The sequence below is a fragment of the Nannospalax galili genome, unplaced genomic scaffold (assembly GCF_000622305.1).
Source record: "Nannospalax galili isolate Female #2095 unplaced genomic scaffold, S.galili_v1.0 scaffold406, whole genome shotgun sequence".
NCBI lineage: Eukaryota > Metazoa > Chordata > Mammalia > Rodentia > Spalacidae > Nannospalax > Nannospalax galili.
In genome coordinates this window covers 1,471,906-1,491,991 of record NW_008357033.1, presented here as the reverse complement: position 1 = coordinate 1,491,991, position 20,086 = coordinate 1,471,906, and the positions used below count along the sequence as shown (strand labels likewise).

Here is a 20,086-nt window from a genome sequence, read left to right as displayed (position 1 = left end):
AGCCAATGTTGTGCCAGAAGATACTACTGGAAATCCCATTAATTAATAAGTCCATGTACCCAGAGCTGGCTAGTGTGGTGTCTCACCCAATGGTGAACTGCCACAAGTCCCCATAGTTACAGAAGATCCACAATGTGGAATGGGCAGCAGATGACATATGAGAAGGTTCAAAATAACAAATGCATTCAATTATGAATTCTACAGATAATCAACAATAGATAAGGGGAAAAGTAACATAAGATAGCTCCAGCATGTCAAAAATATGGAATTGTAATTGTGAGACAAGAATATTAAGAAAATTGTCCAGAAATAAAAAAAAACAAAAATTAAAGTATAAACAAAATGTTAATAAATATAAAAGAGTACCAGAACAAATATGCAGAAAAATAAGATAATTTTCAACAGTGGCTTATTAATTATTACTAATAAGACTATATTTTCAGGTATTATTTATATATTTCATTAACTATTATCACTAAAGTGAGAAACTAAGAGGATGAGTTTGAGAATTTAAAAAGTAAAATTGGTATAAGAAATAGAGAACAAAAAAATGTATGTTACAAAAGTAAGATCTTAGAGAACCTCTGACCAAGTAAAGAGAAATTAAATTAACTTCTGGAGAGAAAAAAAATGAAGGGAAGAGAATAATAATGTAGTAACTTTAGAATCTGAGAGAAAATAATTTTTAATCTAGAATTACTACATTAAGCACATAAATAATCTCAATACAAAAGGAATTTTCATGTGTTCTTGGGAGACATAGGTTTCTTTTCCCCAGTGGCAAATTAGATTGTCATACTCCAAACACATTAAGAATTCTCTAACCCATAAATAATCATGACTATTGGCTAAATTATTTCTGGGACAAATATGAGTTGTTTTGCTAAATTTGAGACTATTCTTTAAACCCCCAACTATTATATATGGGGTATGGATAAGGATATTTTTAGACATTAAATATACAAAGTAATTTTTCCTTTCTAAAGATTTATTTAGTTTTATTTGTATCTACTTGTGTAAGTTGATGTGTACCATATGTGTGCAGGTACACTTGGAGGCCAGAAGAGGACATCAGATCCACTGTAACTGGGTATACATGCAGTTGTGAGCTGCCTGATATAGGTGCTGGGAAGTGAACCCAGGTTTTATGAAAGAAGAGCAAGTGTCCTTAACTGATGAGCTCTCTAGAACTGCTCAGTTCTAGCTCTGAAATAGGTTTGCCTTTAGGTGTTCCTTTAGATTAGCCTTTTAAAAGAGTTATTTAAGGGTGTACTCCAGGAATATGCAAAGGCAATCTTTCTAGAACAAGAAAGAGGGGCTGAGTAGGGAGAGAGAACAAACACTTGACTGACATTAAAGCAGAGTGCAAGAGAAAGACAAGAATCCTAATACCATGGCGTCTGATCCAGACTGACACTGAATGATGGTTATTACAGGACAGATGTGTCCAGAAAAAAATATCCATTTCAGATGACTTTCTAAATATGTACAGAGGGAAAAGGTGATGGACCTGTAACAGCGACATACATGGAAAAATACTAAGAGTAAACTACTCAGGTAAAATCATGTCACATTAACTTTAGGCAAAACTCAAAAACAGTATTTGACATTTACATATTCATAATAATGTAAATGTTAATTTTATATGATGTATATGTAGTATAAGGATGTTTGGGAACTTAGAGGAGAGTCAAATGACCTAAGACTATGAATACCTAAGAATATGAATGAGTGGACAGTGCTTGAAATTAATAATTCCTAAGTACCTGTCTGCATTATGCATACAAATCAGAAGAAAAAGTGTCAAGTGCTGAAACACTGCCCAAGAGAACAGATCTGTGGAGGCTTGGGAGAGGAAACTAATTCTTTGCATCAGAAGTGTTTTCCTTTGCAATTAAGTATGTGATACAGCTTAGTGGATAAAGGTGCTTGCCACTAAGCTTGTCAAACTGACTACAATTCTTGTGATGCATATGACAGATGGAGAAAACAGACTCCTGAAAGGTGTCCTCTGACATATGCACACAGACAGAGTAAATAAATAAATAGATCTATTTTTGTGTATTTATTGTTTTCACAAAAATAAAGCACAGATAAATAATGGGACAACTAATAAAACCAATAAATGATGGAACAACCCAATATATGTGTGCGTGTGTGTGTGTGCATTTAATTTGAACTTCCAAAGATGTTAAAAGAGAAATGTCACAATTTTTAAAAACTACGAATAATTTTTCAGTTCCTATAAAATAAAAATGGGGCAATATGCGCTTGTATGTGCTTCTGTGTATGTGTGTGCACATAGTTAAAATACACAATTTTATTCGAACACAGAAAATAGGAGATGATAATTTGTTATTAATAATGCTGGAGAAGTAGTACTGATTTCTGACAGTGAAGCCAAAGTTAGGGAGGGAGAAGTCACGAACAACAGGATAGGACAAAACACATGTGACAATAAAAACATTTTTAGAAGAAAATATTTATGTAAGAGCTTCAATTTACTCAAAGATAAACATGTTAAACAATTTAAAATACTTAATGTAAGAAAAATTAGTAAATAATAATCTGTATTGTAAAATGTCTCATGTAGAGTTTGAAGCAATCTTCATTGTTTGAGGAAATCTTTAGTGTGTTTCAAAGTTATTATAAATGTTAAACTAATATTTTATTATAGCTGTCTCTAGATCTTGAGACTATAGGGTATGTAAAATATTTTTTCAATAATTGCGATTATTTTTTCTGGCTTTTAATTTTCCCTATAACTGGGGCAAAGTAAAATATGCCCCATCCTTTGACTTTTAAAAGCAACAACACACTGCCTCTCCTTACTTCTCATGCTTTTACAGTACTCATGTGTTACTTTTACCAGCAGAGAAGCATTTCAAAGAAAGATTTTGCTCTCCCTTAAAATCCAAATTATCAGTATCCATGACTGATTTAGCATTTAGCTTCCCTTCAAAACTGAATCGCTAATGTCTTCTTATTGCTATTCTCAAAGTATTTGAAGTTAATGTTGCAAGAATTCTCAAAATCCTCCATCTCTAGTGTACATATTTTGAGAAAAAGGAATCATAACATTATGAGTTATCTGTTCTCTTCAGATGGCTCTGCTTTTAAAAACTCATTTCAGAAGAAACATATGCACCTGCCTTTTATGACTATGTTCAAAAAGTAAATTGTTATCACATAAATCTCAATACACAATAATATTCACTGTATAAATCAAACTCACCATACAAAGAATACACACATTTTATGAGTGATCATGTACATTTTACACCCAAAATCTATACCACATTCTACCTTTAGTTCACAAATATTATAAACAAAAGTCACAAGAGCTACCTGAAATACATCCTTTTAAAACTAAAGATGAGGCTGTATGCTACCAATGCATCACATATTTAGCAAATATAAAAAGTCGGTGAGAGAAAGATTTATTAAGATGACTGATAAGCATGTTAAGAATATTGGCAAAAAACTAGAACACAAAGACCAGTATTATAAAACAGTACTTGGTTGGAAGTGGTTGTGTACACCTTTAATCCCAGCAGAGGGGAAGAAGAGGCATGTGGGTCTCTGATACTGAGACCAGTCTGGTCTACATAGTGAGTTCCAGGGCAGCTAAGGCTACAGGGGAGATGCTATCTCAACCACCCTCAAAATGTTTTTAACATAAAAATAAATGATAATAAAACCTCATAAATAATTAAAACACAAAGAGAGGACTAAGAAAACCCCAGAGTAGCACAAGCAGCACTGTGTAAGGAGGGAAACAAGACATTTAAGTGTCAGCCAAATGGTTTTCCCAGAAAAGCATATATGAAAGAGAACCTGAGAAACAGACATGGTTCAGCAGATAGAGAAGAGATAGCAAGGGGGAAGACACAGGAGAGAAGCAATCTGACTTGCTGGATAACCTGATACAAGGGTTAGCTTGGATAACTGGGTATGAGTACGTGAGGTCTAAAATCACAAAACAGAACCAAAATGTAAACCTGGCAGGGGACCCCATACTTCCAACCCAAGTAATCAGAGGATGAGGTAGGAAGATCATGGGTTAAAGGCCAACTTGGGTTACAAAATGAGTTGTGAAGAGAGAGGGGAGGAAGGGAGGAAAGAAGAAAGGAAAGGAGGGAGGCAGAGACAGAGACAGAGAAACAGAAATAGGAACAAACAGAAAACCATAAAGTTGCTGGACCATAAAGTCCAGAAAAAAAAATCTTTCACTTAGATCATTAAGCAAAAGGCACTAGAATTGTCATTTCACTCATTCATTCAATTCCATCGACTGCACAGTAACTGCTTTCTTAACACCAGGATAGATATAAGGGATATCAAAGTCTTTTAAAATATTATATGGGCTAATAGAGGCTATCGACTAATAGAGAAAGAACAAAGATGCTAACAGAACTGTTCAACAATATGAAACAGCACCAATGGCATAAGCTAAGAAATTAAAGTATTCTGAAGAATTTTCTAGAATTACTCTGTTCAGAGGTCTTACCTGATGAAGCCACACTGGAGAAGGCTTTGGGATATGGAAGTGGGAAAGACCAAGCATTTAAATTAGGTGTAAGAAAAGGTACAGATCTAGAATCGGGAAAAAAGAAACAGCCCACTGCCCTATATTACACGCAACATATTCAGAGAGCAAGATGAGATTAGAAAATACTTCCTGAGGACAGATTTTTTTTAAGTACAAAAAGTATAAAAGTGACATAATAAATAAACTCACATATATAAAAAGTACAAATGTGCATATCCCTGAAACTATTATTGCAATCAGGATATAACAACAGCTCAGGCATGATGGTACACACCTGTACTCCCAGCACTCAGGAAGTTGAGGCAGGAGAATCACTGTGAATTCAGGCCAGTCTGAGCTATGAGCAAAACCCTGTTCCAAAAAGAAGAGGCAAAGGAAAAAGAAGGAAAGAATTAACAGAGCCATTACCTTCCAACAGTTTTCTCTTGTCTTTAGTAATCCTTCTTTTAGCACCTCCACTACATAATCACTGACTTCCAGCATAATAATTTAAATATTTTAGAGATGAATATTAAAACAGACTCAAATACTTTAAAAAAGATTGTCATTTTACTGATGGGAAAATGGAGACCCAAAGAAATTTGAATCCAGAAGAAGAAAACTGGCCAAGAAGAGATAGTAGAAAATGTAAGTAGTACATATTCTCAGGTTCAAGGTCAATACTTTCCCATGTAATGGTTCTGCGAACTTACTTGTGATCAGAGCTTCACAGGAGGAGGATGGGGAGATCCTAACGTATTGTGGGGCAAGGAAGGGGAAACAAAGCTGCTGAAAGTGACCTTGAAAAACTTCAAGGAAGAAGAAATAACGGTCTGATCCTTTCAAATTTTCCTGGGAGAAATAAATTAACTTCAAATTCAAGAACACACAACTTCGAAACACAAGGGAGATAAAGATTTAAGCACAGCTCTTCCACAGCAGGAAGCGATAAACTGACATGTTTCTGTATTGACAGTATTCATTGTTCACATCTTTTAAAAGACTGTTTTATTGTTCTTTATGTGTATGTGTGAGCATCTGTGTGCGGGTATGTGCACATATGAGTGCAAGTAATAGCTGAGTCCAGAAGAGGGCATTGGAGCCCCTGGAGCTGGAATTGCAGGTACTTGTGAACCATGTGACACAAGTACTGGGAACTGAACCCAGGTCCTCTGCAAGAACAATACTCGCTCTTGACCTTTGAGCTGTCTCTCTTGCCCCTCACTTTTTATATTTTACAAATTATCACATCTTTGTCTTAGTACTTTCTATGAATTTACTTGGAGTATGAAAAATGATGAAGCTACAATACAAATGTCTAAGAGATATGTAAGATTCTATTTAAGTTGGAAATATTATATACCATTATAATATATTTGCATATTACATATTATCTATTAATACTATGATTTCCAGATTTGTAGTTAGGCATACATACTTCTGGAAAAGGAAATTTGCTACGGCCTTATTATTTGTAACTATGAATGTCTACGATTAAAAGTTTGTCCACAAGTCAAAAGCTAGATGAAGTGTTGTATATAGTAAAATGAAACTTTACATGGAGGTTGAAAAGTCTGAACAGATCCACAGGTACTGCTCAGGATTTTCCAAGATAAAGTGCTTAGGCAAGCTAGGTGCAGAGAAGATGCATACAGTACACATGGGGTGATTATACACTGACCATGGGCATGACATCCAGCAACAATACAGATTGTCCAGCATAACACACCAGAGACCAATCATGAACCCTTCCAATCACAAAACCCTTTGTCAGCTAGGATACAGGTAGGAGGCGTTTGGCCAGGGGGCAGCGGGATACTGTTATAGGATTCTTTTAGGCTTTTCAGTCAGATTTAATTAGTATTTATTCCAGAAGAGACATGAATAAAGATTCTGGATCAGGTTGATAGTTTTCAAAAAGCAAACAGGGACTATTGTGTTCTAGAAATGATCTAACGAGTGGCTATGCATGGCATGGCTATGAATCAAACAGCTAGTCAAAAAGGGAAGACTAGTTTACAAGTAAAGTTTTGAATGTAAGGGAGAAGAATGTAGAAAAGAAAGAGCATGAAGTGGATTAGAGAATGTGCACATATGACAGATTGCATTCTAAACATACTGAGTTTGAGCACAGAGCAATAAAACTACAATTATAAACCTTTGTCTTTTGCACTAATAAGAACCATGTGGGGGATAAAAGCCTGCTATATTTGTTTTTAATAACACAATTTTTAAAAGGTCTAGTGTTTTTCTCAATGCCAATAATTGAAAGCATTTCGTTGTTAATAGAAACGACAAGACAGCAATGTGCTGCTGCTTCTGTGGCTGACTACCTGTGCGGGGAAAGAAAGCACCTAAGAATTTGCTACTGTGTAATTACAGTTCTGATCTGATGCTATCTTTCCTCCTTGCCAGCATCCTCATCTTTCTGCCTTCTAAAGCTGCAGCATGCATAGTAACGAGTTTCACCAGTCATCCTTACTTTATATCCTCATCGTTGGCAAAAATCACGACGGCCCTGGAGTTGGGGGTGTCCAAGAGCTGTTTGATAATCCTATCAAAGTCAATGGTCCTGTCTTTGCGCTCTTGGGGGATTCTCACGGACTGGGCAATGCAGAGCCCACCTGTTCAAGAAAAGAAAGCAGAGTGTCAATAAAGTTCCCACAGAGATAGCAAAGGAGCCAAGGAAGATAGTTGAGGAGAGCGAACGCTGAGTATGCGAAACTTGCTTGGTGAGGCCTGTGGCTCAGGAGCACATAAGAGGCCATGCTGAGTCTGAGAGATTTGTGGAAATCACACAACATATGCAACCTGCCTTTGCAATGCATTTTTAAATGGCCAGTACTTCCCAGGAACACTAGTGGTATTAACTCTGAGGATGTAGGTGTAGGCTAGCAGAAACATGGGTGGGGTGGAGATCTTAAAGTGAATGTTATCTATTACATTAAAGTAAAAGAACCTGGATGATATATTGCTCATGTTTATGCATAGGACTCTTCTGAACTTTGGATTCCCAGAATGTTCTTTTTTCCTCTCATATAAATCTCAAATTTTAAATATCATCTCTAATGAAATAAAATGACAAAGACACCAATAGGAACTACCATAAATCATACAAGCAAAACTTCATGAATCATCATACCATAGGTCAAGCCACCAAAAATTTGTTTCACATACCACAGTTCTTCTTCTTAGAAACATTGTGATGTATTAGGATAGTTAATGTTCCCCACTTCTTGTTAGAGAAAGGGGGCATTAAATAGATACTCTGACTCCACACTTCTCAGAGTCTTCATGATCCTGATCGACATGATGAATGGATGAATGTCAAGGTGAGAAATGGGAGGCAGTTTACTGAGCAATCAGTGGACTTCATCTTATTCTACTTCTTGCATAGCAGTTGTTTCTGGACCTAGTATTCTCCTAGTATGCTTTCTTCAGAAAGTCTACCTTGGATGAAAGATATAGAGAATACATTTGTTGGAAAAAAAATTATGAAGACCAAGGGGCAGAAGAATTCGGAGTGAGAACAAGCAGAATGCCTTGATATGCTTGTTACTCAGTGGGGAGGTATTTATAATCCACTCACACCTAAAGAATAAACAACTGGGTGGGTACAACTAGGCTTCTGCATAAAAGCATATACTCTAACTGTAAATTCAGACTCCACTGTGGTCTAATGTCAGTATCAATTCTATGCTAAGTGGTTCTCAACCTGCTTCAATATATGGAGGTCCCAGATATTGTCAATGAGTTTGACCTATTGACATTTCTAAAACCAACACTGAAAGAGTAGATACTCCTAAGTGCAACTCAGAGATTCAATAAAATAGACCCTATCTGAGCCATTAAATAGAAAGAAAGATAACATACAGAAATAATATAAAGTATGTTCTTAGTTCATAACAAGGTGCAAATTCATAACAAAGGTCACAGGGAGATTCAAATATTTGAAAAATTAACAGCACCGTTGTAAATAACCCATTGGCCAAAGAGAAAGTATCAAGGCAAATTAAATATTTGACTAACTGAAAATAAAACTATAGTACATTGAAATTACTACATGACAGAAGAAGAAGTGTTTAGAAGGAAATCATATCAATACATGCTTATATTAGAAATCAAGAAACATCTACAGTCAGTACCCTAAGCTTCCATTTTATGAGGAGAGAGCTTATTTTTTATATTTATTCAACAGAATAAATATCAAAAATAAGAAAGATACAATAAAATTAAAGCAAAAATCAATGAATTTTGAAGGAGAAAAAAGAGAAAAGGACTGCAATAAAATTTAATTTTCTTGGAAATGATCAAAAAATTGATAAACCGATAAATCCCTAATAGGATAATGAGAAGGAAGTCTCAAAAGACTGCACGAGGAATAAAAGAGAAATACCTTTGCTGATCTGAATAAATGGAACTGATGGGGTATGATGAATACATTTATGTCCAGAAACACAGCTACATGAATGGAATTGCAAACTTATTTGAAATATACAAATTGCCGAAACTGAATGAAAAACATGTAATCTGAATAATCCCACATAAATTAAAACCATAAAATTTATGGTTTATAAAAACATTCCAAAAGAAAGAAAATGATTTTACTCATGAACTCCACCAATCCATGAATGGAGATGTGAAACCATCTACAAAAGATGCTTCATGGGCCAAAAGGAGAAAACAACTCATTTCATGAAATCAGGACAACTTAATACCCACTCAAATCATGCAAACACTGTGAAACACAGGAAGATGCTCCCACCCTATAGGGTAAGCTTAGGATGTATATGGACTGTTGGGCATCCTGAGCTCTTAATCTGAGCTATGGACAGTAGTCCAGGTGTAATCAAACGTGAATTCTTTTATACCGTCTTCAGCTATACATATGCGCTCATTTTTTTTCAGTAGGATTTTGAAATAGTATATTTCCCTTTGTTTTTTTCCACACCATTAAACATTATTTATCTCACCTCTCACTCCCCCTGTATGACCCTCCCTAATCTCTTCCCAATTAAAGTATTTACCTTTTCCCCATTATCCTCTTGAAATACTTGTCACCTGCAATTCCCCCTCTCTAGCTCCTTTTTCTCTTTCACACCCAAGGTCCCTTTCCACTTCCCTGGCTCTTGTGGTTATATCAGGGTATATACTCACATCTAAGGATTTGATGCTAACAATCACAAATTAGAGAGAACATACATCACTTATTTTTATAAGTCTGTGTTACTTCACTTAAGTATAATGCTTTCCAGTTCCATCCATTTACCTGCAAATGCCATGATTTTGTTTCTACAAAAAACACAGTGCCAGGCAGGAGAAATCTCCCTTCCAGTTGTCAGTAGCCCTAGGACTTGCAAAATAATACAGATTATTGAAGGTAAGACCCTATTTTTGAAGACAGACCATACTTCAGACAAAGAACTTGGAGCAATGGAGCTGGAAGTGAACTGGAAGCCTCCTCCCTGAAGACTAACTCATGTTATCAGAGGATACTATACAAGCTGTCAAGGGAGAAAACCAAGCAATGGTCCTTCTCAGCTGAAAAAACTAATAAACAACAATCTACCTAATAGCAAACTATCACTCTTGGAACAATAGTGGCACTTTTATGTCGGGGTAATCAATAGCTATTGAATTAAAATCCAGTCCCACTCAATGGCAGGGGACTTATTTGTTGTAGTGTAGACATAGTCAAATATATATGACTAGAGAGGTCATAGATCCTACAGAAAAACCTACTTTTGCCTCAGCCCTAGACCAATGTAATTTCTTACTGTAATCCCAATATACATCCTCATATTTGCAGATAAGTGCACGCCTCACCCCTCATCAAAGATGCTTTTTTGCAACAGATGTAAACTTATATAGAGTTCCACAACTGGTAAAGTGCAGAGAATTATAGTCTGTGAGGCATTTAACTCTAAGCAACAAATTTTCAATGCAATCGCTATACATAAGATGAATGTACCTCTCAAGTCTCACCATAGAGATTTTCTTATGCAGCAGATGGTGATGAACACAGAAACTGGTCAATGTGCAGAGAACAAGAGCTCGCAGTGCCCTATCCCTGAATAGGACAATGATGTCAAACCTCTGCCTCCCAAAGCTCAGATATCATTGGTGAAGAGTAGGGGAAAGGCTAAGAGTATGGGTCGGGGTGAGGGTAGATAACCACAAGGAAACAGTTTTCCAGACTCCTGGTCAGTTATACATATGAATTCACAGTCATTGTGACAGCATACTCAAGTCCCATACAAGCTCAAGCCAGACAAAATTCCAGCACAGACATGAGGAAGTGTCTAAGAAATCCTAATCCAACCTAAGGAACTTTTGGCAACTGATTGGTGCTGGAATGGGGAGAGATAGTCTCTTCTTACAGGGAAGGGATTATTGGTAGGTTGACCTGCTGCAGTGGATGGACTCGCACTGAGAGACATGGAAACACAAATCAGATTATATAGGCCCTATTATAGATATAATAGAGTACTTTGAATAGGGTGGAGGCAGTGAGGGGAGGTGCAGATGGGGGAGGGGCTCTGAATACCATCAAATTATGTTGCATGAAAATCACAAAACTTTCAATATTTTTTTTAAATCAAAGCAAAACAAAACAAAATCCACATCCACTCTGACCTTATGGAGCATTGTGGAGGGGACAGACAGTGAAGAGCAGGGTTATCTCATGGTATCATCTTGATAAGAAAGAGTGACAATTCTGACTCCATGCAAGGAGGACAAGAAGAGAAGAAAGCAGTGCTCCATATGGGGCCCCCCTCAAAACAATAGAAAGCGAAAAAGTGGGAACTGTAGACATTCCAACGTGGCTTCTCTGACAAGGGCCACTTCGATTTTGCCTCTGACCATGTGGCCAGCACAAATGACTAAAACTAGCTTCCCAGCCCTGAAGCAGGAACCACCACAGTTTCAACCAGAGCTCTCCTACAATTTTGTCATCTCACCCTTGCCCCTTCAAAATTCATGTCGTTTCAAAATAATTTAGGTCATTGCAACTGTTGACTAAAGTCTCAGCAAGTGTTTTCTATGTTTAAAACTCAAACATCAGTGTTAAATATAGGAAATGGGGCTGGAGAGATGGCTTAGTGGTTGAGAGAACTTGATGCTTTTGGTAAGGACCGAGGTTTAGTTTTCAGCACACACATGGCAGATCACAATGGTCTTTAACTCCAGTGCCAGGAGATCCATTACCCTCTTCTGATCTCTCTGGGTACCAGGCCCACATGTGATGCACTTACATGAATGAGTGTACTAAGTTGCCTTTAATCTTAGACATAGAAATGTTCATAAATTTTTTGTGGGAGACCAAAATTTAGTAACTCTCCTTTAACTTAAAGTGCCAGAAAAATAGCTAAAAAGAAGTTTCAAAGTATTAAAGACGCTGGTCTATTTCACTATATCACCAACTGACATGAGGAAAGACAGCATACTTCTGTTGGTAATTGAGATTTGTTGATGGCTTCACATTGCCAAAAGAGTACTGAAAGTGAAAAGATTCACAATAATCATTTATTAACGTAGCCTGTGGATCCTGTATATATAGATTGGTTTCTTAAATGTGCTTGGATTTTTTCTTTCATATTTCAAATTCTCTGCAAATACATGTAGAGGTAAAACAAATTAAAACATACCAGTAGATAAAAAATTAAGTATGTAAAAAGTTTTAGAAGAAAACACTTGGGGGCTAGAGAGCTGGCTCAGTGATTAAGAGCACTGACTGCTCTTGATGAGGTTCAATTCCCAGCACCCACATGGTGGTTAACCACCATCTGTAACTCCAGTTCCAGGGGATCTGACACCTTCTTCTGACCTCTGCGGGTATCGCACGACATAGGTACACTTACACACATGTAGGCAATACACTCCTACACATACAATAAAAATAATAAATAAAATATATAAAAAGGAAAACACTCATAATGATTTAAAAACCGTCAAAATAAATAAAACAGGGATTTAGGATGAGGAAATGAGAAGGAAGTTGGAGGGAGGCAGGTGTCTGGGAATGGATATGATCAAACCACATAGTATATATGTATGAAATTTTCAAAGAATAAATAAAATATTATTAAAAAGTTGACAGAACAAACCCAGTAATACATCATTACTGAGTAGGTTTCATCCAAGGAGTGCAATGCTATTTCACTATCTGAAAAATCAATCATTATAATTCTCTACATTAAAAAAATTAAAAACCAAGCTGCCTGATCAATACAAGCAGAAAAAGTATCTAACAAAATTCAGTATACAGTCAATAAAAAAAACATAAACTAGGGACAGAAGAGAACTTCATTAGCCTAAAATCAGACATATATAAGAAGCCTACAGCAAGCATTGCATCACACATTGGACGAAAACTGGGCAAAGTGGCCTTCTTCTCAACATTGCATTGAAGTCCTTGCCAGAAAAAAAAAACAAGAAAGCTATGTAGACTGCAAAGGAAAAAGCAAATTTGCCTGTGTTCCACATAACATGACTGTGTAGAACACCCATTCCCTCAAATAACTACTGAAATCTCCATAAGCTATTAAGTGACTGAAATAAGTTATTGAATACAAACTCCATGTGCAAAGCCAATCATGTAGATGCCTGTCAGCAAGGAAAAAGTTAATATTAGATTGTAAATAACATCACTAACAATAGAAGCAAAAAACCAATTCGGGCATAATGAAATATGTGCAGAATCTGAATGCTGAAAGCAATGTAGCACAACTAAAATAAGTTTTAAAAATTTGAATAATTTCTCTTCATTTTTATTTACAGATGTAATGAGATGTCAATCAAGAGCTAATTCTACATTTATATGGAAAGGTAAAATAAATACAGTGGACAAAACAATTCTAAGAAGAAAAACAAAATTGAAGACTAATGCCATTCAATTTCAAGATTTCACAAGAAGCTGCAGTATTTAAGATGGGATTGCACCGGTAAAATTACAGATATCTGATTGAGGGGCAAGGCGAGTTTCAGAAAGAAAGTAATGCAAACAACGTCAATAGACTGTGTGCAAAATGCATCAGGCCATCAAAGAAGAAAGGGCACTCTTCACCAAATGATGTTGAAAGAATTGGCTATGGATGTATGGTAAAAACAAATGTCAACAAATACCTAATACTGTTTATAGAATTGTACTCTACATGGAAGACAGACCCAAGTATATAACAAAAGTCTAGAAAACTTTCAAAACAATAAAGGGGAAAACTTATGACTTTGTGTTTAGTGATCAATTTCTAGATCCAATATCAAAAATAAAATCTACAAATAAAAAACTGATGAAGCAAACTTTGAGTAAATTTACAATCTGTGATAAAATCACAAGTCAGATAATAACGTCTCTCTGGGCTAATGCTTAAACTCAGCAATGTGCTAACAAACAAAAAAAAATGGGGCAAAAATATCTCAACTAACACTTTGACATTTAGAAAAGGCATAGGAAAGGATATGTAACAGCAAACATGAGAGAAGTGTTCATTAAAGTCATAGGCTATAACAATGCACACGTTTTAGAGCTGATTAATCCAAACAGCTGCCTAACAATACCAAATGCTGAAAAAGTTTCAGCACACAGAAACATTCATTGTCGGTGCGACTTCACAATGGTGCTGCCACTTCAGAAATTGGTTTGATAGTCTGCAGATGCTTAAAATGGCCCTTACCATTTTAAGAAGCAGGTCTTACTCTAGGCCCTTTCTCCAAGTGAACAGAAGATTTCTTTTGATAGAAATGTCCATGTTCAAAAACAATTTTATGTATAATCACCACCAATAAAAATAAACAACCTTTTAATAGATAAGTGGGTAGACAAACTGTAGCAATAGAAGCCATTTCTTTATGTAAGAGCATAAGGTATCTGAGCTGCATTACATGGAGAACTCCAAAGACCGCGTACAGTGTAGCTGTATGATTATAATATCCTGTGAAATGCAGAACTGGCTGGAGGAGAGAGCAGTGGATAACAGGGCTTAGCAGATGGGGAGGAGACTGACTCAAGCAATACCACAAGAAAAGACTGCATGGTGATAGACATGTTCTGTGTGGTGCTGTTCATGGCATGGTGGGTGCAGGGCAATAAAGGCCTGACACAGTGCTGCTTCAGAACAAGTCATTACTATAACCACACTTTACGTGACTCTACATGGATTACACCAGGGATCCCTACCAACTGTGACAATGAACCTCACTGTATTATAAATGTAAAAGAACTTCTCTAAGGAAATGTGTAGAAAAGGAGCTGATCAAAGTCAATTTTCAAAAATAGTATTTTGATTGGAAATGCGATGGTTAAGGGCAAAAATAATTTTGCATAAAATATTATTATGATTTGTTAATTTCTTTTTCACAGGGATGTAGCTTCACAATTCTGAAATTCTGAAACCACTTTCCATACCTGAATTGAACAAAGTGAAAGAAAATAATAACAGAAACCAGATTTCTTGCTGCCAGAAAACGTTTTCATTAAAGCAAAAGGGTAAGGTGGCATGAGCCCTGCCAAAGTACTTAGAGTGGGGCTGGAGAGATGGCTCAGTGGTTAAGAGCACTGGCTGTTCTTGCAAAGGACCCAGGACTGAATCCCAGCACCCTCATGACAGCTAACAACCAGCTCCTGTTCCAGGGGATCCAGCACCTCTTCTGACCTTTGCAGGCATTGCATATCACAGGTACACTTACATACATGCAGGCAATACACTCATAAACATAAAATAAAAATAATAAATTTAGAAAAAGATAGTTCTAGTCAGGTATGTTAACAAAAACTCACACTCTGGAGAGAAAGGGTGATACCTGCATTTATATGCTAATATACACACATGGGCATGCCTGTACTCTCCCCAGAGAGGGTCTAGAAGCAATGATACATCACAGCAACAAGCACTCCTAGTATCCATTGTTCAGAATAAACAATGTCTCTATTGAAAAATGGATGTATCTGAGACTAGGGTCATACATACAAGAATTACCTGGGATTCAGTGTGAAGAAGGAAGAAGTGCATAGGAGCAAATGAATGTTTGAATGAATGAATGAATGAATGAATGAATGCAAATGAAAGGTGCATATCAAATAGTCCCAGGAGCCAACATGAAAGCTTCCAGTAAGCAAAATGAAATCACTAGGGACAAAAAGTAAACAATGCTAGTGTTAAACTACGATTTCATATCAATGTAAATGTCAGAATGAGTAAATGAATAAACGAGAAAGAATGAAATATGCTGGCATAGCAATCCCAAATAGCAGGGGCACGGGGGAAAGGAGAAATCAATATTAACTACTGCTTGCCAGACACATGTACAGGGAAATGCTGAAGTTCATGAAGGGAAATACAAGGAGAAACTGAACATTTACATTAGCTAAAAGCATCTACCCCAAAGTAAATACTAATTAATCTGGTGATTGTAACTTATCCCTTCAACTTATTTGTTCTGCTTCCTTAGAGGAGATGAAGATGAACCTTTGAATGCAGGTGCTACAGCTTGAATGTACATGTCCCTCCAAAAGTCTTGAGTTGGAATCTGGCACTCAATTATCATGGTATTCAATTCCCAGGTGCTGCTGGTGCTGCTGGTTTGGAGACCATGCTAGGAGTACCTGCTGCAGGTGGTCATGGGAGCAGATGCTGAGAAACACTCACATGGGTACCTCTTTATCAGTTAGGGCCAATTATGGTAGGAGGGGGATTTGTATGTTGACATTCTAGCCCAAAAAAGCTCTTTGGATGATAGAATAGGGAGAAGAAAGGAAGGGGATGGATCATTATGCTTTGTTATAAAGGACACAATGGTGCAGAAAAAGAACAATGGGAAAGGTCCCTGTAGTTAGTGGTTACCACTATCTCCATTCCATAACTCCTCCAAGTCTGGAAGGCATTATGGAGAGTGAGAGGTTGAAATCATCTGTAAACTGTCCTGGGGCTGCTGGCAAGAAGATATGGCTACTTTCCCACCTTCTCTGCGGGAGAAGGGGAAGCATTCTGGATAGACAGCCAGCTTCCCATCAGGCTCAATTACAGCTGAGTGATTAAGCAAATGAGACCAAACTCTATTTGGTGACTACATTAGCAGAGGGAGGTCCACACTCTTGGACTGTGGATCACCCCTCCCAAACTGGGGTGACTGATGCGTGGAGGTTCAATACTGCAGCGTGGGATAGCTGGCCACTCTTTACTGAGAACTGCCCACAGGTGAGCCACATCAAACACCTCAAAAGAAGAGAGATATGGGTGATTAGCACAGTAATGGGGATGAACAAACTCATAAAGCTAAAAGAGGAACAAAGAAAGAAGATGGGAAAACAGAGGAAGAGTGGTAAGCATGCTGTTTTTATCTGCTCTTGGAAGGCTACCATTGTACCTGCTGGACAGAAAATCCCTTCATTTACTTAGATTATGGGTAGATGACTTCAACTCATGCATGCAATTCAGACAAAGTATGGTATTTCTGAAATGGGTCAGTGTAAGAAAAGGAAACATGTGCCCTGGGGGCCTACCAATAATGAATACCCCCTCATATATATCCCCCATCCCACACACTGTTGTTCAGCTGGATTATGCCTCCATTATGATGACTCAGCATATACGATCACACTTGCACCCCAAGCTGTGGTCCTATTGAATGCAAATTTCCTTCTTCATTATACATCGTCTCCCAGTAAGTCTCTCCCAGGAGATTCAGTCTGCCCACTGTGACATATCTGATGCTGAGCTGCACAAAAGCCAGGTGTAATGAGGAAATATTTGTACAGCAGCTAAAGCCCGAGAATATAACTTTTTTTCAGATTTAAAAATAGTTTACATAAAGCTGGGGCTGGAGAGATGAGCCGGCAGTTAGGAGCACTAGCTGCACTTGCAGAGGACCCAGGTTCAGTTCCCAGCACCCACGTGGGGGCTAACAACCATTTGTAACTGATGCCTTTTCTGACCTCCGCAGCCATTGCACAACACTGGTGCCTTTACATACATGAATGTAATACACATAAAATAGAAAAAATAGAAAAAATAATAATTTTTAAAAGGCTTAAAAATTTTTACACGTATACATGGGGCTTGGGTGTATGTATGTGTACCACGTGCATGTGAGTACCTCATGGATGTCAGAAAAGGACACAAAATCCCCAGGAGCTGATGTGGGTACTGAGAACTGAATCCAAATTCTCTCCAACAGCAGCAAGTGCTTTTAACAACAGAGCCATCTCTCCAGTTCTAAGAATCAAAGTTTTGAAGAACATTCCTTTGCTTGACAAATAAACTGTCAATGTGCATCGCAACAGCCCTGCAACTTTCCACTGCTGGAGGGGTCTCAGCCATGTAGAGCTGGACTGTAGCATCTTAAAAGTTGTAAAACAAAGTAGTCACATCACAGAAATTTCCATTCTCTGCACCATAGCCTGCCTGAGAAGGCCAATTTCCAGTGTCTTAGAAGACACAAGCTATTGAGTTAATAGAATTTGATTCTCAGAAATCAATCTTTTCTTGATTTAGAGCTGAAAACTGGTCAGTTTTGTCTTCCTCTGGTAGGGAGCAATCTGTAATAGGAAGAGGGACCACTGGAGCCAGAGTACAGACTGTTTCCAATAAAATACTTTCCTCTCCTAAGTGATTATAGATTCTTTTTCCATCCAAAAATAGAAGTAAGAGGAAACAATTTACAGTTAGCAGTTCGGTCCTCCAGGAGCTTCTACTACTGATGAGGTCTATTACTTAGATATGCCAAGTCAATTTAGCAAATACCCAGACTATTGGGTGCAAAGTTCTGCAAGATTTTTCAAAAGGAATAAAATATGTTAGCAGTAGGAGCCTCGGTATAACCACCAAACTCATATGTGGGCAAATGAAGAACAATACTGATCTTAGTTGGAAGTCTCATTCATAGGGAGATCCTTCTCCAAGTGAGAGGCTGTTCCAATTGCCTTATATTTATTAATATATTCAATGCCACCCAACCCTGTGAAGCAGGTATAAATGGATGTTCTGAAGTTAAATAAAGTCATTTTGTTATAGGCTAGTACTAGAACTTTCATCTTTCAATATTTTGTGCTAAATGGCTAAATTTTGCTCTTCCCCTCATATATTATACTTTATAAATGGAGAAGAAAATAAATGGAATATAAGGGCGTGATTCAGCTGTTTTCTCTAAATTGAAACTTTGTCTTGGACGTTATTGACTCCTTAACACAGGAAACAAGTGAAACAGAAAGTTCAAAAACTCACAAATCTCAGGAAGTTCCTGAAACAGATTTAGGAAACCCCCTTTCCAAGTTTACAATTGCTGGGGAACAGACTCAGATCAACCAAGCTGCCTGCCGGTATAGAGAGTTCACCATATGCAGCTTTTAGCCACCCACACTCGGTAGGAATTTCAGTGATGCAACTGCCTTTGAGTCATCCATTCTCCTCTAATTAACTTATCATCCACATGCCTGTAAGTAACCCAATAAACTCAACTGCTCACTGAGCTAGACGTGGGTGGAATCATTTGTTTGCTCTGTCATTAGTCCTCTATCTGGACGAATAGACATTTGTTCACATCTAACCAGGAAAAGTTACAGAGCAAGGGGTTAAAGATGACCACGACATCTCCATAGAGGAAGCAAAGACTATAAAGATGAAGCCAATCTGAGGTTGATGGTCCACATGTGTGAAAAAGATCTTGGGAGGGAAAGGCCAAGGTGAATGTGAATAAGACTGCCCAGTTGCCACTCCAGTTGAATCTTTGATATCCGTGCCCTGCTTTTGCTTAAGATGCTGAGGTTTGTATTCCCAAGCAACCCTTATCACGGGTCACATCAGAGATGTCAGCTGTATTCAAGTGTCTTTTCAAGTATCAATGACCGCAAGACTCTTAAAGCACAAATTTGTAGGTGATACTTTTGGAAAAAATTTGCTCTTTTGAAGCGGGAGTAGAGAAAGAACACAGCATGGCTTTCTTCTAGCTGTGGGTACACGATGATGTCTGAATAAAATGCCATCCTCCTGGCACCTACCACTGAACTGTAAATAAAAGGATGAAAGTCCACTTTCAAGGCTGATAAACCAGAAAAAAATCTAAACAGAGGCCCTAGTGTCAGGCATTACTGAGCTGAAACAGCAATCAACTCCTTCCCAAGAAGAGAGTCGAAAGAAACACCTTCCAGAATAAGATATCTCTGGGCCGTTTTCTGTACTTAACAAATGGAAACAGTCATAAATGATCTTCGCCTTCAAAGAATTCTGGCATTAGTCAAAAGGGAGAGAAATTTCCTAAATGTGAAGAAAACTATCAAGAAGATCATAAAGAAGAGCCCGAGCACTCATGTTCTGCAACAGAAAGCAGGTACAAAAGCAACCATCAGCCGTGGATTTGGGGACGAATTATGGGCTGGTAGGACACAAGGAAGAAGACATGCACGAACTGGAAACTGTACTGAAGGATAAAGACTCAGGTGAGAGAGACAGACTTGCGGAGATACCTGACTGGCCTCCCAAAGGTTTTTAGCTGCTACTTCTGCATAATCTTTGAGAAACCCATCTGACTTTCTGTATTGAAAGGTGAAAGGTAGGAAAGAAT

General features: G+C 37.5%; 1 protein-coding gene across 3 annotated transcripts in view; it reads right to left on the bottom strand.

Moving 5' to 3' along the window:
* Nucleotides 1-20,086, bottom strand: part of Grm7 (glutamate metabotropic receptor 7) — a 998,867-nt gene that overhangs the window by 493,756 nt on the left and 485,025 nt on the right. For all 3 annotated transcript variants that reach the window (XM_008854801.2, XM_008854803.1, XM_008854802.2), the window contains exon 3: nucleotides 7,014-7,155. In XM_008854801.2, coding sequence (XP_008853023.1) covers nucleotides 7,014-7,155 — 142 coding nt within the window. The remainder of the gene's footprint in view (nucleotides 1-7,013; nucleotides 7,156-20,086) is intronic.